The 22,738-nt window shown below is 43.4% G+C and overlaps 1 protein-coding gene across 1 annotated transcript in view; it reads left to right on the top strand.

Moving 5' to 3' along the window:
- The first annotated feature begins 385 nt into the window (after window positions 1-385).
- LOC311233267 (F-BAR and double SH3 domains protein 2-like) overlaps window positions 386-22,738 on the top strand; it is a 124,031-nt gene continuing 101,678 nt past the window's right edge. Inside the window, exons 1-2 of the mRNA XM_084320206.1 lie at window positions 386-586; window positions 17,955-18,052. Coding sequence (XP_084176332.1) covers window positions 566-586; window positions 17,955-18,052 — 119 coding nt within the window. The 5' untranslated portion in view covers window positions 386-565. The remainder of the gene's footprint in view (window positions 587-17,954; window positions 18,053-22,738) is intronic.

The raw sequence follows: 22,738 nt of genomic DNA, 5'->3' as shown, positions 1-22,738 counted from the left end.
TTCCGGTATTTTGAGCTCATGGGAGAGAGCGGGGGAAGGGGGGGCGCGAATGAATGTTGATTAGAGCCTTGACGTAAGTGGTTGTAGCTATTCATTTTACCCCCCAGCCCCCCCCCCCCCCATTCCTCTCTCCCACTCTCACGAGCTCCATGTAACGCGGAAGTGCAGTGTTCTATTCCCACTCACGAGCTCCATGTAACGCGGAAGTGCAGTGTTCTATTCCCACTCACGAGCTCCATGTAACGCGGAAGTGCAGTGTTCTAGTATTCCCATGTATCTCCTCAGCGTGTCGCCATCACGCGCCACTCTCTCCTCCACCGGAAGCCCCGCTGAATCGCAAACTTGGCTTTTCTGTTCCCCGAGGCCACAGTGTTTTCACCAGGACTCTGACGGCGTCGCCTCCTCAGTCAGGTCGTCATGGCCGCTTGATCCAGACTCAATTTAAACCCGAGCGTGGTTCGCGTTTCTGTTGTTGTAATATTTTTTTCTCCCGAAGCCTTTGCACGGAGTTTCCCCCCGGATTAACTTTCGTCTTTTGTAGAGTTTTTTATGTCAAGAAATTATAATGCAACCCCCACCAAGAAAGGTGAGCTGTCCCGTCCCGTTGTGTAGCCTCTCTTTGCTTGTCTGCAAAATGTCTCGACGAAATGCTGCATAATGTTAATTGTTGAAAATGCACGCTTTGTTGTTGACCAACTAGTTTAAAACTTTAATTTGCCTTTTCTTGATTCGGCGAATGGTCGCTATTTTCCACTACATTGTACGGCTTGTTTTTGCAGCCTCTGCTTCTGGGAATAACGTTTTGTGTTGAAGTGAGAACATTTTAATTGTACACTTTTTTTTGGGGGAAAAAAACGAAAGAAGGATAGAAAACACTGCTACAAAAGCAAACCACCAAGACATACTTTGACTTGTAGCTCAAGTGTGTTGCTGCTGTTACACAAATGTTTATGGGATCATATTTCAAAAACATGGCTCATCATCATCGAAGTTTAGCATTTACCATTTCTACCCCAGTGGGTTGTTTTCTGAGGAACGTGACATTTTTCAACAGAACGTTTTTCAAAAGTACAAATAAATATGTCCCTTTTGATAAAGTTGTTTAGTAATACACAATAACTAAGCCTACTTGTGGGCAACATAGACAGATAATTATATAATGATTCATAAATACTGGATCATTTACTTATGAATGAATTATAGCTAATTAGCCTACTTACTGTAAGAAATCATTTTCTCGACTTCTGATATAAATCAATATCAATTGTAAATTATCAGGCTAATAATAGATTGCAAATACCATTATGCTTAATTTATAGACAGCTAACTTTAAAGTACCAACCATTTAATATCAATGTACCTGTACCATCCTCGGCAGCAATATGGGACTGGCTGTCATACAGGTTAATTACCATTGGTAGAAAAAGTACACAATTGCCACATGTCTTCTATGCAAATAAAAAATAGAAATACCTTGACACATCTTATGGTGTAATTAAAAGCCCCTTCAAAATTCCACTCATGCAAATGTATGAAAGTATTTAATATTGTATCTGTGCCACAAGTAAAACTATAACATTATTGTAGGCTACTATAGTGCTTTGGAATATTCAATGCAATCTTCTATGTATTGACCTTTTTAAAGGTGATGTTAAAGTGGTTGACCAGTAATGCTTTAGAGGAGTGCACAACACTGCACAAGTGCATAACTTTCATCAATGTATCCTGTTTAATAAAAGTTCAAGCCCTTTAGGCTGGGTATGATGATCTCACATGTGATATATACTTTTGAGAACCAAACACTCGTCATTGAAAGCTATGGAGTTCTTGAATTCCAAGATCAAATGGCAAAAGTGCCAAAAACATACACCTGAAATGGCTGGTAACAGCAGATGCATGTAGAGTAGTATAAATAAATGAAGTACAGGGATGTTATTTATATATGGCAGGTTATAGCATACAGCTGCCCTCCCCTACAGGTTAAGTTCTTTATATATTTAAATATTTTTTTACTAAAGAAATAAACCTCTGTATAGTAGCACTGTCTTCCAGGGGCTCTACACTCTCTAAAAGGATGTGTTGAAATGACACAGGATATGTTGTCCTTAACTAACTAATTAACACAGCGGGCTACGTTTGAACACTATAAGGCAAATTATATCATGTGAGATGGTATCCTGTATAGGACTGTGAAGCTATGCATCCCCCACCCTGTATCCCCCCCCCATGCTGCTTTGACACCCGAATTTCCCCAAGGGGATCAATAAAGGATTATCTTATCTTATCATATGAATTGCAAAGAATCTGTAGATGTCAACTAGTCGTACTACGACAAAATATAATTTAGAAAGTTTAGCAACTTTGACAGGCAAAGAAATGCCTATGGCCATTTTCAAAGGGGTCCCATGACCTTTAACCTCAATATATATAAATGGATTCATTGGAACTACAAGAGTCACCTTTACCCCAGAACCCCCCCAATTCCTGTATACTATATGGACTCCCATGAATTGGGTATTATATTAGCTGTAAAGCTGAGACTAAAACTGACAATCCAAAGAGCCCAATTATATTTGCGTGTAATGAGCAGGCATAACACTATAAAGTGGGATTTCCTGACAACCCTAGATGGTCAACCTTATCCAAAAGAGAGTAGGATATTTTCTCATGGCTAGCCTGACGAGCCATAGAGTTGTAGCCCACTCTTCAAAGGGGTGTGTGTGTGTTTCTTCCTCCCCCAGTGTCTCAAGAGTGTGCGCTCACTCCGCTCAGCTGTTGTGATGACCGGGATAATCCACCCCTTTTCAAAGGAGACCAGAGTCCTTTAGTTCTGTTCAATTGTTGAGCCCAACATAAACAACTGTACTGTACAGTCAGTGAGTGACTGGGAATTGTCTCTGAACAACGCCAAATAGAACCTTTTGGATTATTCCACCAGGCCCTGGCCTGAGCCCTGGACATAATCGAGTCACCGTCACCTTTCATATGTCCGTCAACAGTCCTCTGGCATTGGATTACCTTTAAATAACTCTTGTGTGGTGTCCAATGTCTTCCGTGTATTATTTTCAGTTTCGAAACGGCACCTAATTACAGTACTTGAGGAAAAGTTACTTTCCACCCCCCTGGTAATTTCCCTCCAGTTTCTGCAATCTAGAGGCCACACCAGCGTGCAACGTCCATTGGACGGCTCCAAAGTGCGTTTGTTTTCGTCATGACGTCGGTGAGCAAATTTTGTCGTTCCCTAATCTACGAGCTGAATTAATTACTTGCCTTGTGAAACCGTCGCAAAGTCCACTTTCTCTGCTCTCGCATTGTTTACAATCCAATCTGACTTTAAAATCGCTAGTTCCACTCTTTGGACGCGAGGACCTCATGGACCGGCAGTGTCTGTCACTCACTCACTCAATCACAGTCAGTTAGTCACTCTGCTTCCAGTGGCAGCTCATAGGCAGGGCACTTTGTGTAAGACCACTTCAGTTTACACGAGCATGATCTACGACGCTGTGTCCTTGTTTAACACTTTGAGCGCCACGCCGGGTTTTCCTTTTTACCCGCTGAATGCCACCATCGGTGCCAATGTTAACGTTAATATCGCCTAATCTATGTTTTAAATTATGGCTATGTGTCTAATCTGCCCATCGCATTATCAAAGACTATTTTCCAGTCAGTGCTGTCAAGGCAGATTGTTTTTTTATCGCGCCGTTTCCGTTTGAGCATTTAGAAAAGCACCCGTTTTCAGTACCGGATTTTTTCCCCCATTCATTTTCATTGAATCCATTCCAAAATCCCTTATGTCATCTGGGAGACGACAGGGGGCGCTTTTTTCCACAATGATCGCCGGCGCCGCTCGGCTATACTTGGGTAGGCTCGGGTGATGCAATATGATTTCAGATAGCTAAAAAAAATTTAAAATAATAATTCCGAGAAATCTCGTGAGTGGCTTTCAACCACCTATAAATAAACCTGAGTATTCTCGTGTGTGGCAGGCAAAGTGTTAATATGCGGTCAAAAGTCAAATAAAATGATTTATCTGAATAGTTGGATTCGATTTTCTAGATCCAAGCTGTGTTCCAATTCTGAAGGGCATGGCGAGTAGGGCTGCACTGAATGTTCTGAAGCTATAATCATAACATTGGAATTCAAAAACGGAGCATTTTGTGTGTTGCATACTAGTGAAATTATTTTTGGCTAATGTTCGTTTTTCTCAGAGGCCATGTCCAGAGAGGACTGGCCGTGTGGACCTCTATTCCAGTGGCTTCCCCAGGGGTCCTTGTGGTTATTTCAGGGGGGTGACAATTAGTTTTGCCCCGTCCAGTCAGAAATGTTATTTTGGTGCTAGGGTCCTAATACTCGATATTTAGCCAGTGTTGTTTCCTTCAGAAGTATTGCCCTTTGTGATGTCACATCAAGGAGGACACAAGCAATCAATTAGCTTGCCTTTTTGGAGCCAGGAACACTATCTAAACTACCGCCTCTTTTGCTAAATATTTATTTATTTAATTGTACTTTTGGGCATGGGCAGAGAAGAGCATAATTATTAATGTAAAACTTGGTCTGTGCGATGCCCACCGAAAACAAACTTTTCATATGAGGGAAGAAAGAGGTGCCGGGAAATGTAATTAAAATGAGATCTAGACTTGTTTCATTTAGAAATAAATCGGAACAAATATTGTTCCACAGGTTTAAGGAAATTGTATAAAATAACAACCCAATGAACCCATCATGTTTTACTTGTCATGGCAGTTTCCCTAATTGGTGTCCGTGAGCAAGTAAGCACACAGGTCGACTTCCTAAAGCGCATCAGCATCACTTCACCTTAAAGCGGTGAAGACATTGCGTTCTGATTCTGAAAGATGCCGTCTTCATTCTAGCAACCAATCGACTCAGCACTTAATCTATTTGAACCCACGTGATTTAATTCTCTCATCACACGTTACGTTAATGTAGTTCGTCTAGGGTTTCGATGGAGAAATGAGGAACCTAAGATGTTCTCCCAGGTGACCGCACTCCAATTATCCGCAGTGAGGCTGGGTCACCGCCGGGCTTCATTGCCTGAATCCACGGCCAATTAGTGGGTCCAGGGTGGCGGCTCAGGGCCTCCAGCCCTCCACACAGAGCCCTAGAGACTCACCTCACTGGCTGCTCCACACAGAGCCCCAGAGACTCACCTCACAGGCTCCTCCACACAGAGCCCCAGAGACTCACCTCACACTCTCACAGGCTCCTCCACACAGAGCCCCAGAGACTCACCTCACAGGCTCCTCCACACAGAGACTCACCTCACAGGCTCCTTCACACAGAGCCCCAGAGACTCACCTCATAGGCTCCTCCACACAGTCAGAGCCCCAGACACTCACCTCACAGGCTCCTCCACACAGAGACTCACCTCACAGGCTCCTCCACACAGAGCCCCAGAGACTCACCTCACAGGCTCCTCCACACAGTCAGAGCCCCAGAGACTCACCTCACTGGCTGCTCCACACAGAGCCCCAGAGACTCACCTCACAGGCTCCTCCACACAGACACTCACCTCACAGGCTCCTCCACACAGTCAGAGCCCCAGAGACTCACCTCACAGGCTCCTCCACACAGAGCCCCAGAGACTCACCTCACAGGCTCCTCCACACAGTCAGAGCCCCAGAGACTCACCTCACAGGCTCCTCCACACAGTCAGAGCCCCAGAGACTCACCTCACTGGCTCCTCCACACAGAGCCCCAGAGACTCACCTCACAGGCTCCTCCACACAGTCAGAGCCCCAGAGACTCACCTCACAGGCTCCTCCAGTCCACACAGAGCCCCAGACACTCACCTCACAGGCTCCTCCACACAGAGCCCCAGAGACTCACCTCACTGGCTGCTCCACACAGAGCCCCAGAGACTCACCTCACAGGCTCCTCCACACAGAGCCCTAGACTCACCTCACAGGCTCCTCCACACAGAGCCCCAGAGACTCACCTCACAGGCTCCTCCACACAGAGCCCTAGACTCACCTCACAGGCTCCTCCACACAGAGCCCCAGACACTCACCTCACAGGCTCCTCCACACAGAGCCCCAGAGACTCACCTCACTGGCTGCTCCACACAGAGCCCCAGAGACTCTCCTCACAGGCTCCTCCACACAGAGCCCTAGACTCACCTCACAGGCTCCTCCACACAGAGCCCTAGACTCACCTCACAGGCTCCTCCACACAGAGCCCCAGACACTCACCTCACAGGCTCCTCCACACAGAGCCCCAGAGACTCACCTCACTGGCTGCTCCACACAGAGCCCCAGACACTCACCTAGAGCTGCCGCGATTACCGCATTACCGCGGTATCGCTGTTGCATCACGGCCACCGCAGAGTAGGCTGAATTCCGCGTCACCGCTGTTTTTTATAATAATAATAATAAATTACCCTCCTCTCGTTGGGCTTGTGGCTCTGCAGATATACCCTACTCCTATATCGAGGTTCCAAGCGACCCTATTGGGTACCAGAAAAGTCACGTGAAACATTGCAGACCACTGATTGGTCAGAAGAGAGACGCGTCACACGTTTTTTACGTCCTGAATGTCAGCTCATCACAACACGGCTAATAACGTTAGCTTTAACTCTCCGCCGGAGTGGACTACCATCGCTCTTCAGGAGTACTAAACGAGACATAATGATTTTACTGTCTGCAACGAATGTTATAATAAAAGCCCTTCGTTCTATACACTTGTCTGATTGAAAACTTTATTAACAGACCGCAGAATGGGACAACTCAGCACGCTCTGAGCAAAGAAAGGAACTGAGATATGAATAGAGTATTGCTTGCATTGCTATGGTCCGGTAAATACGCTGATGTTATTGAACGTATAACTATATAATGTTAATGCCACAAAACGAATGCCTTTATTATAAAGTAGTAACTTTATAGTAATAATAATAAGAAAGGGTCGGGGGGGTTAGGGGTAACCACCCCTGCCCGCGACACCGAGTGAACTGCGCACGACCAGAGGGGAAACTTCGAATCCGTGTTTCACTTTCAATAACTAATGCGTGCTTGCCGAATCCCAAACAATATTCATGCTGCAAAGTCATCCTCTAAAGATAGACATTTAGACTAGAGGCAGGCTATATGCTATAAAGAGTAGACTACTACTAAAAAAAAAATGCATTCTTTTAATTGTTTGTGTGCGTGCGGTAATAACCGCGGCGGTAGGAAATATTTTGCAAATGTGTGCGGTAAGGAAAACATCAATACCGCGGCAGCTCTACACTCACCTCACAGGCTCATCCACACAGAGCCCCAGACACTCACCTCACAGGCTCCTCCACACAGAGCCCCAGAGACTCACCTCACTGGCTCCTCCAGAGTTGATTGTCATCGACCCCTCGGGTTAAGTCGTGGTTCTCAAACCCCTTTGGTGGACCAAAAGTCTTTGGGCTCCCCCTCACCACAACAAAATAGTCATGAAATGGGCCAAGTTAAAATGTATTGAAATAACATCAATATCATGAGCTTTCAAAGGGCTCAGCCCCTTACATTCCTCACTTGTTGCAGCTGGAGTTGACCGTGACGTAAAAAATTTAAATGCAAGTGAAACGCACACTGTCGAGTTCTGGCTTTAGGCAGAATCACAAATAGTGGTTTAAGATAAGTTATTTATATTTAGAACGTGATCATTCATTCATTCATTCATTGCGCACTAGTTAGATGACATGTTGTGCATGTTATGACTTTGAACATCTGCCATTTACACTGCAAAGACGGATAACATAACACTGTACGATGCGTCGGTTAGTGATGCACGATATATCGGCGGCCGATATAATATATTATATATATATATAATATATTATATATAATATCGGCCGATATGGCAGTTTTTTTACACATCGGTATCGGCCCGATATCAAGATTGGGCTGATATTAAAGAAATAATTATAATTTTTCTTTTTTCTTTTTTTAGTTTAATTTTTTTTACATCTTTTGGCCTTAAATAGTTTCAAAATATCAGTCATTTCTGAAAATAAGTTACAAAAGTAAAAGAAAAAAAAAAAAGTATGCGTTTTGGAAAATAGCTCTTTATTTGATTATCATAAAAAAGTGTTTTCTATAGAGATATCGACTAGAGCTGCCGCGGTATTGATGTTTTCCTTACCGCACAAATTTGCGAAATATTTCCTACCGCCGCGGTTATTACCGCACGCACACACAAATAAAAAAAAATTTGAATGCATTTTTTTTTTTTTTAGTAGTAGTAGTAGTAGTCTACTCTTTATAGCATATAGCCTGCCTCTAGTCTAAATGTCTATCTTTAGAGGATGACTTTGCAGCATGAATATTGTTTGGGATTCGGCAAGCACGCATTCGTTATTGAAAGTGAAACACGGATTAGAAGTTTCCCCTCTGGTCGTGCACCGTTCACTCGGTGTCGCGGGCAGGGGTGGTTACCCCCCCCGACCCTTTCTTCTTATTATTATTATTATAAAGTTACTACTTTATAATAAAGGCATTCGTTTTGTGGCATTAACGTTATATAGTTACACGTTCAATAACATCAGCATATTTACCGGACCATAGCAAGGCCAGCAATACTCAATTCATATCTCAGTTCCTTTCTTTGCTCAGAGCGTGCTGAGTTGTCCCATTCTGCGGTCTGTTAATAAAGTTTTCAATCAGACAAGTGTATAGAACGAAGGGCTTTTATTATAACATTCGTTGCAGACAGTAAAATCATTATGTCTCGTTTAGTACTCCTGAGGAGCGATGGTAGTCCACTCCGGCGGGGAGCTAAAGCTAACGTTATTAGCCGTGTTGTGATGAGCTCTGATCAATGGCAATGACATTCAGGACGTAAAAAACGAATACGCGCTTGCCGATTGGTGGTAACACACTGCATGACGCTCCAACGTGTGACGCGTCTCTCTTCTGACCAATCAGTGGTCTGCAATGTTTCACGTGACTTTTCTGGTACCCAATAGGGTCGCTTGGAACCTCGATAGAGGAGTAGGGTATATCTGCAGAGCCGCAAGCCCAACGAGAGGAGGGTACTTTATTATTATTATAAAAAAAACAGCGGTGATGCGGTTTTCAGCCTACTCTTGCGGTGGGCGTGATGTAACAGCGATACCGCGGTAATCGCGGCAGCTCTAATATCGGCATCTGTAAATATCGGTATCGGCCAGAACAGCAATATTAATATCGGTTATCGGTATCAGCCACAATTTTCACATCGGTGCATCACTAGCGACAACATTTCTTGACAACGTTGACTCATCGTTGCAGCCCTAGCCACGAGAAACACGCCAACATCAATAGTTCAGCACGTTGTTCCCCAGTGGATCATGTCTCCCCAGGCATGCCTCTCTGTCCTCCAGGGGGGGCTCGCCACACACATTGAGAAACAAATTGAAACAACGTGGTTTGGGTGGCAGTGGCTCAGAAAGTAGATCAGTCAATCTCCCCTGGTTGTCTGACAGTTCCCGGTTCGACCACAGCTCCTCCTGGCAGAGTGTCGGAAGTGCCCTTGAGCAAGACCCTGAACCCCTAACCGTTCTGGGGGCCTGTATTGCCCCCCCACGAACCCCCGCCATGACTGATGAAATGCATGTGTCGTGGGACTGTGATGTCTAACTAGGAGGGATATGTGATCAAGAGACATTTCCGTTGCCTCGAGTCGTGTGGGTTGACAATAAAAGGATCCTTGGCTTAATCTTCATCTCTAGTCTCTGTGAGATGCTTGCTCTAAAGAGGACGTGTGAGAACTCTCTCTCACTGCGACTCTCTCTCACTGCGACTCTCTCTCTCACTGTGACTCTCACTGACTCACTGTGACTCTCTCTCTGACTCTCACTGCGACTCTCACTGACTCACTGTGACTCTCTCTGACTCTCTCACTGACTCTCACACTGTGACTCTGACTCTCACTGAGACTCTCACTGAGACTCTCACTAACTCTGTCTCACTGTGACTCTCTCACTGTGACTCTCTCTCACTGTGACTCTCACTGTGTCTCTCACTGCAGGGAACAAAATAAACTTTTTGACTTACCAGCCATTTGGCTGGTAGATTTGAAAAACTACCAGCCAGGCAGATTTTTTACCAGCCAAAAATTATAAATAGCTTTTTAGTATATCGCCATGTGTTATTATTACTATATAATACACTCGTATGCTATTTTCAATTAATATCATGAACAACATAAGGAATATTAGCACAATTATGAGTGGACTGAAGGAATGAGTCAGCGTTAACACTTTGAGCGCCACTCACAGCTTTATTCGGGTTTACGACCCGACCGTTGAATGCCACGTCACGGCTATTCTCGGGTGATTTTTTTTTAGCGATCTGAAATAATATTGCATCACGCGAGCCTACCGTTGGAGATCCAGGGACCGCCGGCGATCAGATGTGAAAAAAGCGCCCCCTATCGTCTCCCAGATGGTAAATCACCCTTTTGGACTCAATGAAAGTGAATGGGAAAACTGATTTCTGACTCCACATTTTACTTCTCACTGATGCAGCCGGGGTCTACCAGAGTTCATTCTGGAGCCTCTGCGCCACGGCGAATATGGGTTATACTGTACACACGATGGATCAATACATTTATCGATTTTTTTCGAATGGCGATCGGAAATTGGAATAAACCATGTGGATACCATCTGACCTCAGGTAAGGAATCTATGTTATCAGTGTTAGGATAATCAGACTCGTTTTCACAGAGATATAAGCGTTTATGTGATATGTGATATAGCTGTTTTCTTTTTTGATCCACTTTTTCTCCCATTTTTCTATATATTTTCTCCCATCCCAATTTCGTATCATCCAATTCAACCCTCCCCTGTCACGAACGCTGTTTCTTGCCTCCCACAAGCCGGCTGCAATGTGGACTAAGTCATACATAGCACAAGTCCCCTCCGGTACTTGAGGTAACAGCAGTCGCATCTTTTCACCTGCGCAGCTTGATCTCTCAGTGGTGAGGAGTAACGCGTGGGAGGCTCACGCTGCCCCCGACACTTCCTGATTCCACTGCGCAGGCGCACCAACCGACCTGTAGGAGTCGCTGTCCACAACGCCCGATCCCCACCCATCAGTTTCCCACCCCCTAATACGGCCAATGTGTATTAGTACGGACGACCAGCTAAACTGAAAGCAAATGTGGAGCGCTGGGCTCGAACAGGCGAGCCCAGCTCTTCAGATTTCGTGGTGAGCGCCTTGCCCACTACGCCACGTAGCCGCCCATGATATAGCTGTTTTAGTGTTTTGACTGTAAAAGCGATCAGGAAATGAGAGCAGCTATTATCAGCGCACGGCACGAACGTGCGTGCGCACACATATACTATCGATCATCTAGCGTTTATTTGAAAACGATTCATAAATAGGCAGACAAATGACAACGTTCTGGAATATTCCAGTAAAAGGCGATTATCATAGGCATGGGTTGTTTTTCCCCGGAAAATGTGTGATTTTCAAAATGCTATCAAACGGAAATGAAGCGATAAAAATACAATCTGCCTTGCCAATGTTGACTGGAAAATGAGTCTTTGATAAGCGATGGGCAGATTAGACACATAGCCATAATTTAAAACATAGATTAGGCGATATTAACGTTAACATTGGGAGTGGACCGTGGCATTCAAGGGGGTAAAAAGGAAAACACGGCGTGGCGCTCAGTGTTAATAGTTTTAAATGCAAATAATTTATTGAAACATAGAAGTGGGGTCGGGACACACACACACTGTTTTAACTCACCACCCCTGCATATTGTAGTCTAGTCTGTCTTCAAACTTCCACTCCTCGAAACTTTTTTATATTTGAATATCAACATTATCTGTCCATCCTCAGTAATCCTCAGTTTACTATAATATACTCCTGTCCTGCGTCCTGACTAGTGACTTCATCGTCTTTCCAAACGCACGCACACACATAGAGAAAGGGAGAGTGCCCCCCCCCCCCCCCCCCATTTCCCTTTCCTCAGTCCACACTGTCTGCTGTTCTCTATGGCTCTGCCTCTGATCAGGATTAGCTTGTTAGCTTACGCTAACGTAACGTTAATTTCGGGCGATGTGTGGGCATAAACGACGATGCAAAGCATGTTAGATGCATTTGACCCGTTGTGAGAAAAAAAGAACACCACAGACTTATTTCGGGTCGCAAAATAGGTGCACTGCTGTGTAGCCCTGCTCCTCTGCTTGACCGCCCTGCGCCACAGACATTAGCATTAGTGACTGTGCGGATATGACTCGTCGAGTTGCCACAGGGTTTTTCAAAATAAGAGTCGATATTAACTAGGGATGCCCCGATCGATCGGCCACCGATCGTTATCGGCCGATAATCAGTATAAATATGCGATCGGGGAATTCCGATAATTAGTCATATTCGCCGATCGCGGAAACTGATCAAGTGGATATCTCACTCGCTTGTCTCAGACGCACAGGACCTGCAAACTGCTCCTCCTCCCTAGCCCCGCCCGTACCCGTGTAGAGTTTGTAAACACAGAGGAGGCGGACCTCCTCTGCTGAGTCTAGATAGTGCATTCGACCTGAGCTAACGTTAGCTACCTAGCTATCGTTACTGTTTAAACAAAATTACCCAGTCAACTATTTACTTTTAGTAGGCATTGTCTAACGGTATTTAGCCGGCTAGCTACTGATAGCTCCGGATATCAACAAATGCCCCAGGAAGTCCAGTAGCCCATGTTGATATCTCCGTTAGCTTGCGTTAGCTTGCGTTAGCTGACGTTAGTTCACGGTTCAAAACGAAATGTCCGATTGAACTAAATAGTTGTCTTAACGTCATCTAGCCGGCTAGCAGTAGCTACAGATAGCTCCTGATATCAATGTCTTATAACATTGATTGAATGCGTATTCGAGCTGAGGGCTTGCTGAATGTGAAATGACCAAAGCATAACGTTACCAATAGGGTCCCGCTGCAGCGCCGGAGAATCCTTTTTGGAGCTAGGGCTACTAGAGTACACACAGACAGTGGAGCTGTTTGCAGATAGCGAGCATTTTGACTTGTTGCGTGGTGGCGATGTCTCGCAGATAATACAAGTACAAGTCTAATTATATAATATATATATTTTATTAAAAAAAAATTTATATAAAATTTTTTAATTTCTTTTTAATCAAAAACGATCGGTATCGGATCGGTATTGGCCGATATGGCTCACGACGATCGGTGATCGGTATCGGTGGCAAAAAACGTGATCGGGGCATCCCTAATATTAACCGAACGTTGTTAGCTGCCGGAGCCATAGATATTATAGCTGGAGCTGCGCTTGGGGGCGGAAATGAGACCCGGCACATGATTTTCAAAATAAGAGTATCGATATGAACTATTTTGTTACACGCCAGGTGGCGGGCAGACCTCTCATTGTTACTCGCCAAACCTTAAATCTGCCCGCCATTGGCAGTTGGCGGCCGGGTACTTATTTTGTTCCCTGTCACTGTGACTCTCTCTCACTGTGACTCTCTCTCACTTTGACTCTCTCTCACTGTGACTCTCTCTCACTGTGACTCTCTCTCACTGTGACTCTCTCTCACTGTGACTCTCACTGTGACTCTCTGACTCTCTCACTGTGACTCTCTCTCACTGTGACTCTCTGACTCTCTCACTGTGACTCTCTCTCACTGTGACTCTCTCTCACTGTGACTCTCTCTCACCAGGGCTGTACGCTAAGCTTTTTCACTAGGGGCACACTTGCCCCTAAATGAGAAATTTAGGGGCACAGAATATTTTTTAGGGGCACATTTTTTAATAACAATTTTACCATTATAGTGCAAACAAATATGTTCCTCCTGCCTCATTACTGTGGTCCTTATATTTAACATTTAAGTGCGTTTGTTTTCAGGTTTATCTTTTTATAATGAACCAACTGAGAACGTGTGTAAATCACTAATAGAACAAAAACAACAAACTGTGTGTGTGTGCGCACGCTTGTAGTGCTCCTTGAACGAGATCACCACAACACACACACACCATTGCATTAATCAGGAGGACAAGGAAGAAACTCTGCATACCTTTGTTTCACAATGAAAAGTGCTTTATAAATAAAATTAATTATTATTATTGTAAATTGTTTCCGTTTTTCTTTTTGACATACTTGTGGCACACGGAACAAGTTAACAACTCACCACTGTCTACAGCCCCCGCATCATACTGTAGCCTAGCCAGTCTCTTCAAACTATCTTCAAACTTCCACTGCTCTGGAAACGTTCTTTTGTCAGGTGGTCCCACTCATCCTTTTCGTCTAAGAAAGCCGCAGTGGTTTTTTTTTTAGCGGCCGGCTTACTCCTTCCATATGGTTCCACATATTTATAACCCATTAACGTTATTAAGCTAACGTTAGCTAATCGGGCGTAATGTTACAGTGCAAGCAGTGTAAACAAGGAGAGATTGACGCCAGGGCTCTACGCTAACCTTTTTCCCAAGGAGCACATGTGCCCCTAAATGAAAAAACGTAGGAGCACACAAAGAAATTTAGGAGCACCCAAAAATATTTAGGAGCACAGTGAAAATATTTCAAGTAACAGTTAATTTTTTTTCAGAAATAAATATATTTGTACTGTGCGTGCATGTGGGTAAATTAGCTCTTGCTACAACCCTGCATGTTTACATTTTGTATTTTGTACTTGATGTTCATTAACATGTGCTGTCCCTATCAAATAAACTATCAAATCAAACTACTGCTACAAAAGTAACAGTCACTTAACTTTAGCTTTTTCCCCTTTTATGCATACAATGCCTATGTTTTGGCTGTGTTGCTCTTCTAGAAAAATAATCCTTTCAGGGTTGCCTATTGAAATACTGTACACCTCCAGTACAGAAACATTGTTTATGAGTTTGCATGTCAGGTAGACCATTGATTGACAGTCGAGTCTGCCAATTACGTCACACCGCTTGCACTCCGGCCGTCCGGCGCTGCAGCTGGACCCACTCCGGCGCTGCAGCTGGACCCTATTGCCCACCTCTGCTGTTGATGTTGTTATCATGTCCGTTACAGACTTACAGTCAACACAACGACATACGCTACTGCATCAATGTTATGATTAACAAAGCCAGGCATTCGTTTTGTTGCATTAACGTTATATTACTATTGCTATCGCTAAATCTAGGTGTTCTAAAATATATTGCTATTGGTAAGACTATAATAATTTAGTGTCTCGGAAAACTGCCCTGATTGCAATGGCAGACTTTCAGGAAGTAAACGAGCCAAATGAGAGCTTCCGATTGGTCATTTGCTTTATTTCCCATGAAACCAGTCACGTCGCTCTACTGTGATTGGACCGTTGGCTTGAGTGCAATGTGGGACTTGTAGTTTTTTAACGATTCTCAGCGGAGAAATAAAAAGAACGACTGGGGCTGTAATCTGCACTCGCACGCCTTGCGAGTAATTGATTTTTCAGGTTCGCACACACATATTTTTAGGGGCATATGCGAGCAATATGGTCGCACTGTAGAGCCCTGGACGCGTGAACACTTAAGGTAACTAACTTGCGTTCAGCGTTTCTCTGATTGGCCACGACGCCCACGTGACCGCGTGCTAGCACGCCCCCTTATCCACCCCTGCCGCTCTGACTGTGTGTTGCAGCGCGCGGCAGAGTGTTCTCGCCTTCCTCAATTTATACGCATGGAAGTATTGACTGCGCCGTAACGAATCATTAAAAAAATATACCGTTAACTGGAATATGTTGTGCCTTTACACATATGTTGGATTATGTAATTGGTTTGCTACAACAACACACAGTGACTGCATGTAGAGCTGCCGCGATTACCGCATTACCGCGGTATCGCTGTTACATCACGGCCACCGCAGAGTAGGCTGAATACCGCGTCACCGCTGTTTTTTATAATAATAATAATAAATTACCCTCCTCTCGTTGGGCTTGCGGCTCTGCAGATATACCCTACTCCTCCATCGAGGTTCCAAGCGACCCTATTGGGTACCAGAAAAGTCACGTGAAACATTGCAGACCACTGATTGGTCAGAAGAGAGACGCGTCACACGTTTTTTACGTCCTGAATGTCAGCTCATCACAACGCGGCTAATAACGTTAGCTTTAACTCTCCGCCGGAGTGGACTACCATCGCTCTTCAGGAGTACTAAACGAGACATAATGATTTTACTGTCTGCAACGAATGTTATAATAAAAGCCCTTCGTTCTATACACTTGTCTGATTGAAAACTTTATTAACAGACCGCAGAATGGGACAACTCAGCACGCTCTGAGCAAAGAAAGGAACTGAGATATGAATAGAGTATTGCTTGCCTTGATATGGTCCGGTAAATACGCTGATGTTATTGAACGTATAACTATATAATGTTAATGCCACCAAACGAATGCCTTTATTATAAAGTAGTAACTTTATAGTAATAATAATAAGAAAGGGTCGGGGGGGTTAGGGGTAACCACCCCTGCCCGCGACACCGAGTGAACTGCGCACGACCAGAGGGGAAACTTCGAATCCGTGTTTCACTTTCAATAACTAATGCGTGCTTGCCGAATCCCAAACAATATTCATGCTGCAAAGTCATCCTCTAAAGATAGACATTTAGACTAGAGGCAGGCTATATGCTATAAAGAGTAGACTACTACTAAAAAAAAAAATGCATTCAAACTTTTTTTTTAAATTTTTTGTGTAATAACCGCGGCGGTAGGAAATATTTTGCAAATGTGTGCGGTAAGGAAAACATCAATACCGCGGCAGCTCTAGCTACATGCAGTCACTGTGTGTTGTTGTAGCCACCGGGTAAATCACGATTTATTTTTATTTGTTTGTCATGACAAACCAATTACATAATCCAACATATGTGTAAAGGCACAACATATTCCAGTTAACGGTATATTTTTTTAATGATTCGTTCGTAGTCAATACTTCCATGCGTATAAATTGAGGAAGGCGAGAACACTCTGCCGCTCTGCAACACACAGTCAGAGCGGCAGGCGTGGATAAGGGGGCGTGCTAGCACGTGGGCGTCGTGGCCAATCGGAGAAACGCTGAACGAAACGCTCAACGCAAGTTAGTTACCTTAAGTGTTCACGCGCCCTGACGCGCAAGGAGAGATTGAGGGCTGCAAAAAAGGCGACTGTCTTTTATTTTACATTACTATTTTGTTCAAATCTGCCCGCCATTGGCGCTTTGCGGGTGTTTATTTTGTTCCCTGTATATATATATATATATATATATATATATATATATATAATTGGTAAACTGTCTGGGGCTTTTTTTGCCCCCCTTAACTGATTTTTGGGGGCATTTGGTCCATTTGAGGGCATTTTGCCCCAAGCCCCCGTTAATTTCGAACCCTGCACTGAGGCATAGTTTATTAATTGAACAATGGGTATTTACATTTAGTCATTTAGCTGACTTTTTTAATCCAAAGCGACTTACAAGTTCTGTACGACAGCCAGGTCATCAGGAAGGGCACAACTCTATCAGCTGAGTAACAATGTTGGTTACAATGTTGGTGCTACAGTGTAGGTTAGTATATTAGGACAAGTGCATGACAGTAAAGTTAGTTAGGGTTAGATAAAGAAAAGGAAAAAAGAAAATAAAGATTTATCTATAACAAAACCAAAAACGATCGGTATCGGCAGTGTATCGGCCGATATGGCTCATAGAAGATCGGTTATCGGTGGCAAAAAACAGGATCGGGGCATCCCTAGTATATATAATATTATGCAAATGTATGTATGAATGAATACATATTCTAATTAATTACATTTTCTCATTCAAAAGTCCAATTACAGATGTTTCTAGCTAACTTTGTTTGCAAACTAGTAACATTCCTGGAACCATGTAGCCTATATTTCTTTCAATACTGAATATTGATTCAGTATTATTGAATGATTTCCAGTGCTTATGCTGCATTATAGAATGAAACTCCTCTGTATTGTGGTCTGTTTACTGTTTACTGTACTGTAACTGAAGAGTTAGTTTTGTTGATCATGGTTACATTATGTCTGATCTACACTCCATCAGGTCAGAGTCACCCAGGAGTTGAAACACACTCACGCAGAGCAGATGAGCAGGTTACACGTCAAACACCAAGCAGAATGTGACCTTCTGGAGGACCTGAGGTAAAGACTTAGATTACTGTTTGTGTCTGTCTGTGTGTGTGCGTCTGTGTGTGTGTGTCTGACTGTGGGGGTGTTAATGTCTAGTCACAGTGCTGTTAACATGGACTGAACAAAAAAACAAGCCAGCGCTGCTGCGTTCAGATGGGCAGACATCTTGAGGTGGACGAGACGGGGTTTGTGGCTGCTTTGTCAGCCTTAGTCTTGGTTTGACAGCCTATTGGCTCCCACTTCCTGTCTGTGGTCGATGGCGAGCGAGAGGGAGAGAGCAGAGCTCTGCCCCTCCGAAACAGCTGGATGTGAGGAGCGCTGAGGGCCTCCAGATGTTCTGGCCAGGCAGAACTGTTCACTGAGTGCAGTATTATTACAGAAAGTGTGTGTGGGGGGGGGGACAGAACGACAGATCAAGAACCAAAGCCATAGCAAAGTTGCGAGAGCTGTACTGTGCTCCAGTCGGGAGAAAATAGTTCCAACAAAAATGGTAAAATGCATCTGGTTTCATGCCAGAACTCGGGCAGTTTTGGAAAATGACAGGAAGGTAGAGCTGCAGGAATGCAGAGAGGAAGGGAAGGGTGCAGGCTAAAGAAAGAGAAGGACAGAGAGGAAGGGAAGGGTGCAGGCTAAAGAAAGAAGAACAGAACAGTGGAGCGCCGGCGGACCAGTCCGGACATGTTCTAATGACTTACAGTCTAATCAGGGTGGATTTCCGTTTGTCCCGACGGCCAATCGCCTGCCTTTGCACTTCGTTTTGATCCCCGTCTGTGTGTTAATGAATGGACCGTGGTGGAAATCGCCCGCTTTATTGTGTTTTTATTATTATTTTGACCTTTTTGTATCTGAATGGAACTGTTTCCTCTCTGGTTGGCAGCACATTATTTCAAAGATGAAATGTCACATAAAATCAATCAATCAATCATGAGTCTTGAGTTGCCAAACGGAATGGAAAGGAAACAAACTGTGGTCATTATCTTCATTGGTGCCGTTTAGGACCAGACAACATGTTGTTTAGTCTCTCAAGACTGACGCGTCGGCTTCCGGCAATTTCCAGAATGCTGCTTCTGCCTACCCGTCTGTGATTCAGCAGCTCTGAAAGTCTCCCGAAAGTGAAGGCGGGCATGTGGTAATTTCCCACACTTCCGTTTTCCCGTTGCAGTTATGTATGAAAATAACTGAAATAAGGTGAAACTTAAATAACACAAGTAATGAATAATAAACAAGGACTAAATAACTTTAAATAACGTGAAAACTGAACGTTCCCCACTTCCCTGTCCCCTTACACGACAGTGTTATTTAAGTTATTCACTTGCGTTATCCAAGTTTCACCTTTATTTATTACTCACATTATTTAAGTTCTACCTTGTTTTACGTTTTTTAAGCGGCTGCAAAGGGAATACAGGAGTTGGGGAAATGACCGGATATCCGCCTTCACTTTTGGAAGACTTTCAGAGCTGCTGAATTACAGGCAGTCTCTGGAGCCTTGTGGAAGATTGTGGAAGAGATAGGCTGTCTGTCTCGAGAGATTGCATGTTGTTGCTCTCGAAAAGATGACTGCAGACTGTATTGTTTCAGAGAGACTCTTCTCGGGAGTGCGTCATTCAAAGGGTCCATCGCTTAGGAAGGCTCTGCTTGATGGGAAGGAGAATCATAGTTAGGAATTTGTTGACTTGATAGCTGAGCCTATTTAATTGACAAATCTGGAAGAAATTTGTTTCCCCACATTGTCTTCCAGCAAATGAATATTAGCCATGCAGAATATTCATGCATTTCACTGCAGCGCCAGTTAAAAGACCAAAGCATATTTGTGAGCATTATTGTTGCCAGAAGAACGTTATCCTTGCCAGAAATGTGTTCATCATTTTCCAGCATTGACTGATCTAGGGCTTCCCCTCCTTAGTCCATCAGGCGATTAATCGGTCGGCTTGATCTTGGTCTACCAAGACTTTGTTAGTCCATTAGTTGATTCATTGTTGTGTTTTTTCCAAGCTGAATGGGTTATTATTATTTCCCCGAAAAATGCTAAGCGCCTCTCTGTTCAGCACTACATTTAAAGAGGTCCTTCTATATGACTGCATGTGGGAAACACACTTTTACAAATTAGTAGATTAAGATATAGTCGATAAAGGCCTGTGATTATTGGTCGACTACGAGTTGAGTCGAGGACAGCCCTAGACTGATCATTAACGGCTCATTCAGCATAAACATACTGTGATGAATCTGGTGGGGACCAGACTCGCCACGGTTCAAATACAAACAAATTCAAAAGGTCCACACAAGAGCAATATCAATCAATAAGAATATTTATTGAATTAAGGCAAAAATCCAGTTTGATAAGCAAGAGGCTAAGAGGGGACAGCCCTGCTCAGAATGACAGAGGAAGAGGAAGGCAGAGCCTGGGTGAGAGTAGGGCTGGGCGATATGGCCAAAAATGGTATAAAAAAAAATATCGTTCGATATCGATACATTTCGATATCTTTATTAAATTATTTTTATATTTTTTTATTTTTTATTTAAACAATGTATGTTTATTTTGCAGCAATTCTTTGTAGTTGCCGCCATCTTTAGTGTTACAGCCCCTCAAGCTGCTAGTTTCTTTCTTTTGGTGCTTTTTTGGTGGACAAACCACCGCACACATGCACCGTGACTCGCGACTGGAGACTAGCTCTGCTAGCACACATAGCCTACTGTGTACAGACGGTAGGGCTGGGCGATTAATCGATTTTTCGATTAATTCGCATTAATGATCTAGGACGATTTTCAAAAAAAAATTTAATAATTTTTTTTTCTTTTTGATTCACCTTTTATTTTACAAAAAGTGATGTTTGGTGAAAGTTAGATTTGCACTTTATTAATCCCAATATTGTTTGATGATCAAGAGGCACGTTTTATTTGTTTGGTGAAAAAGCAATTATTGCACTATTAATCCCAATAGGGACATTCATCTTTGTTTGATCAAGAGTAACCTTTTATATATATATATATATATATATATATATATATATATATTATTATTATTATTTTTTTTTTTTATAATTTTTTAAGTGAAGATTGGTGAAAGTTAGGTTTGCACTTCAATCCCAATAGGGAAATTCATCTTGGTTTGATAATTTGTCAAATAAAAACAAAGGTTATTTGAATGATTTCCTAGGGGTTTCTAGTTTTCAAGAGAAAAAAAATCGATTAAAATCGGAAATCGGATAAAAAAAATAAACAGATTTCATCTTTAGGCCATATCGCCCAGCCCTAACAGACGGTTTCAAACTGTATTTTAAATTAGAAAGCAAACAAAATAAATGGACAAGAGAAAAATAAATCTCAATTTGGTCAGTATTGTCATTTGGACAAGCAAAGCCATTACTTTAAGTTGCAGGCAAGAAAGACAAGTCTGTCCACTGTCTCTGGTTTTAAAACTGCCCTGTTGCAGGCCACAAAAAAAAGAAAAGAAAATTCAATATTATTTTTTTCCGATATCGATTATTAAAATGTATTACATGGCGTTTTCACATTCGCCGAAATGCTTGCTTGTGATTGGTCAATAGCGCGCGTCAGAGGTCAGTTATCAGACAATAATGACCGCTGTGGGACAATAATGACCGCTGTGCGCAGCTGTTCGCAATCAAGCCCACTGACACACACTGTTTCAGTGCAATTAGACACTGCCGGTGTTCTGCTGCCGGGGAAGCTGCCGGCGATGACAGGGGGCGGAGCGACGAGCGGAGCCAGAACCAGTGTTGCGAGTCGATGTAAAATGAATTAGGTATATTGTTAGTAAGTTAGCCATGTAATAAGCGGGATAATGTATAGCTATACTCGATCATTGTCGCAAAATAATTGACCTTCACTGACGTTTAAAACACCTCGCCGAGGCGGCTCGGTATTTTAAACTCTTGTGTCGGTCAATTATTTTGCGACAACGACAACTTCTACACCTCGTTGTTTTTGTGAGTGCCCACAAGCAGCTGTTTTATTTGGTCTTCTGCCCATATGTTGATCAGGGCTTTCACTTCATCATTCGCCCAAGTCTGTCCACGAGACATGTTTACACTTTACAGTGTGCTTGTTTTGCAGTGAATGCCGCGCGCCGCGGTAATAATAATAATAAGCCGCTGTGTTTTTTTCTTTCTTCAGATGCACAGTTTATCAGGAGACATGTTTACAGTGTGCTTGTTTTGCAGTGAATGCCGCGCGCCGCAGTAATAATAATAAGCCGCAGTGTTTTTTTCTTCCTTCTAAGTTCTACCCAAGATGCACAGTTTATCAGGAGACATGTTTACAGTGTGCTTGTTTTGCAGTGAATGCCGCGCACCGCGGTAATAATAATAATAATAAGCCGCTGTGTTTTTTTCTTCCTTCTACCCAAGATGCACAGTTTATCAGGTGACTTCCTATATTTGGTCCGCGGTTGGTCCGATGAAGTGAACCGAGACCTATGTTTTTTGGCGGACCAGAGTTCGCGTGTTTGGTCCGCACCAGAGTTCGACTGCGCATTCACACCACCCCCAAAAAGCGGACTATCGAATTCTGGTCCGATAGTCCGGACCAAACAGCTCTGGTGTGAAAGCACCCTTAGAGACTGGTTAGGCCTAACAAAATTAATAGTTGGTTTCAGGTTGGTTGTCAGTTTGGCCATGGGTAGGTAGGGAATTTATTTTATTTTATTTTTTTATTTTATTCTTTCCCATGGCGACTATG

Source organism: Notolepis coatsorum (genome assembly GCF_963971535.1).
Source record: "Notolepis coatsorum genome assembly, chromosome: 8".
NCBI classification, from domain to species: Eukaryota; Metazoa; Chordata; class Actinopteri; order Aulopiformes; family Paralepididae; genus Notolepis; species Notolepis coatsorum.
Note: the sequence above shows the minus strand (reverse complement) of the source record. Positions and strands in the feature narration are given on the sequence as shown.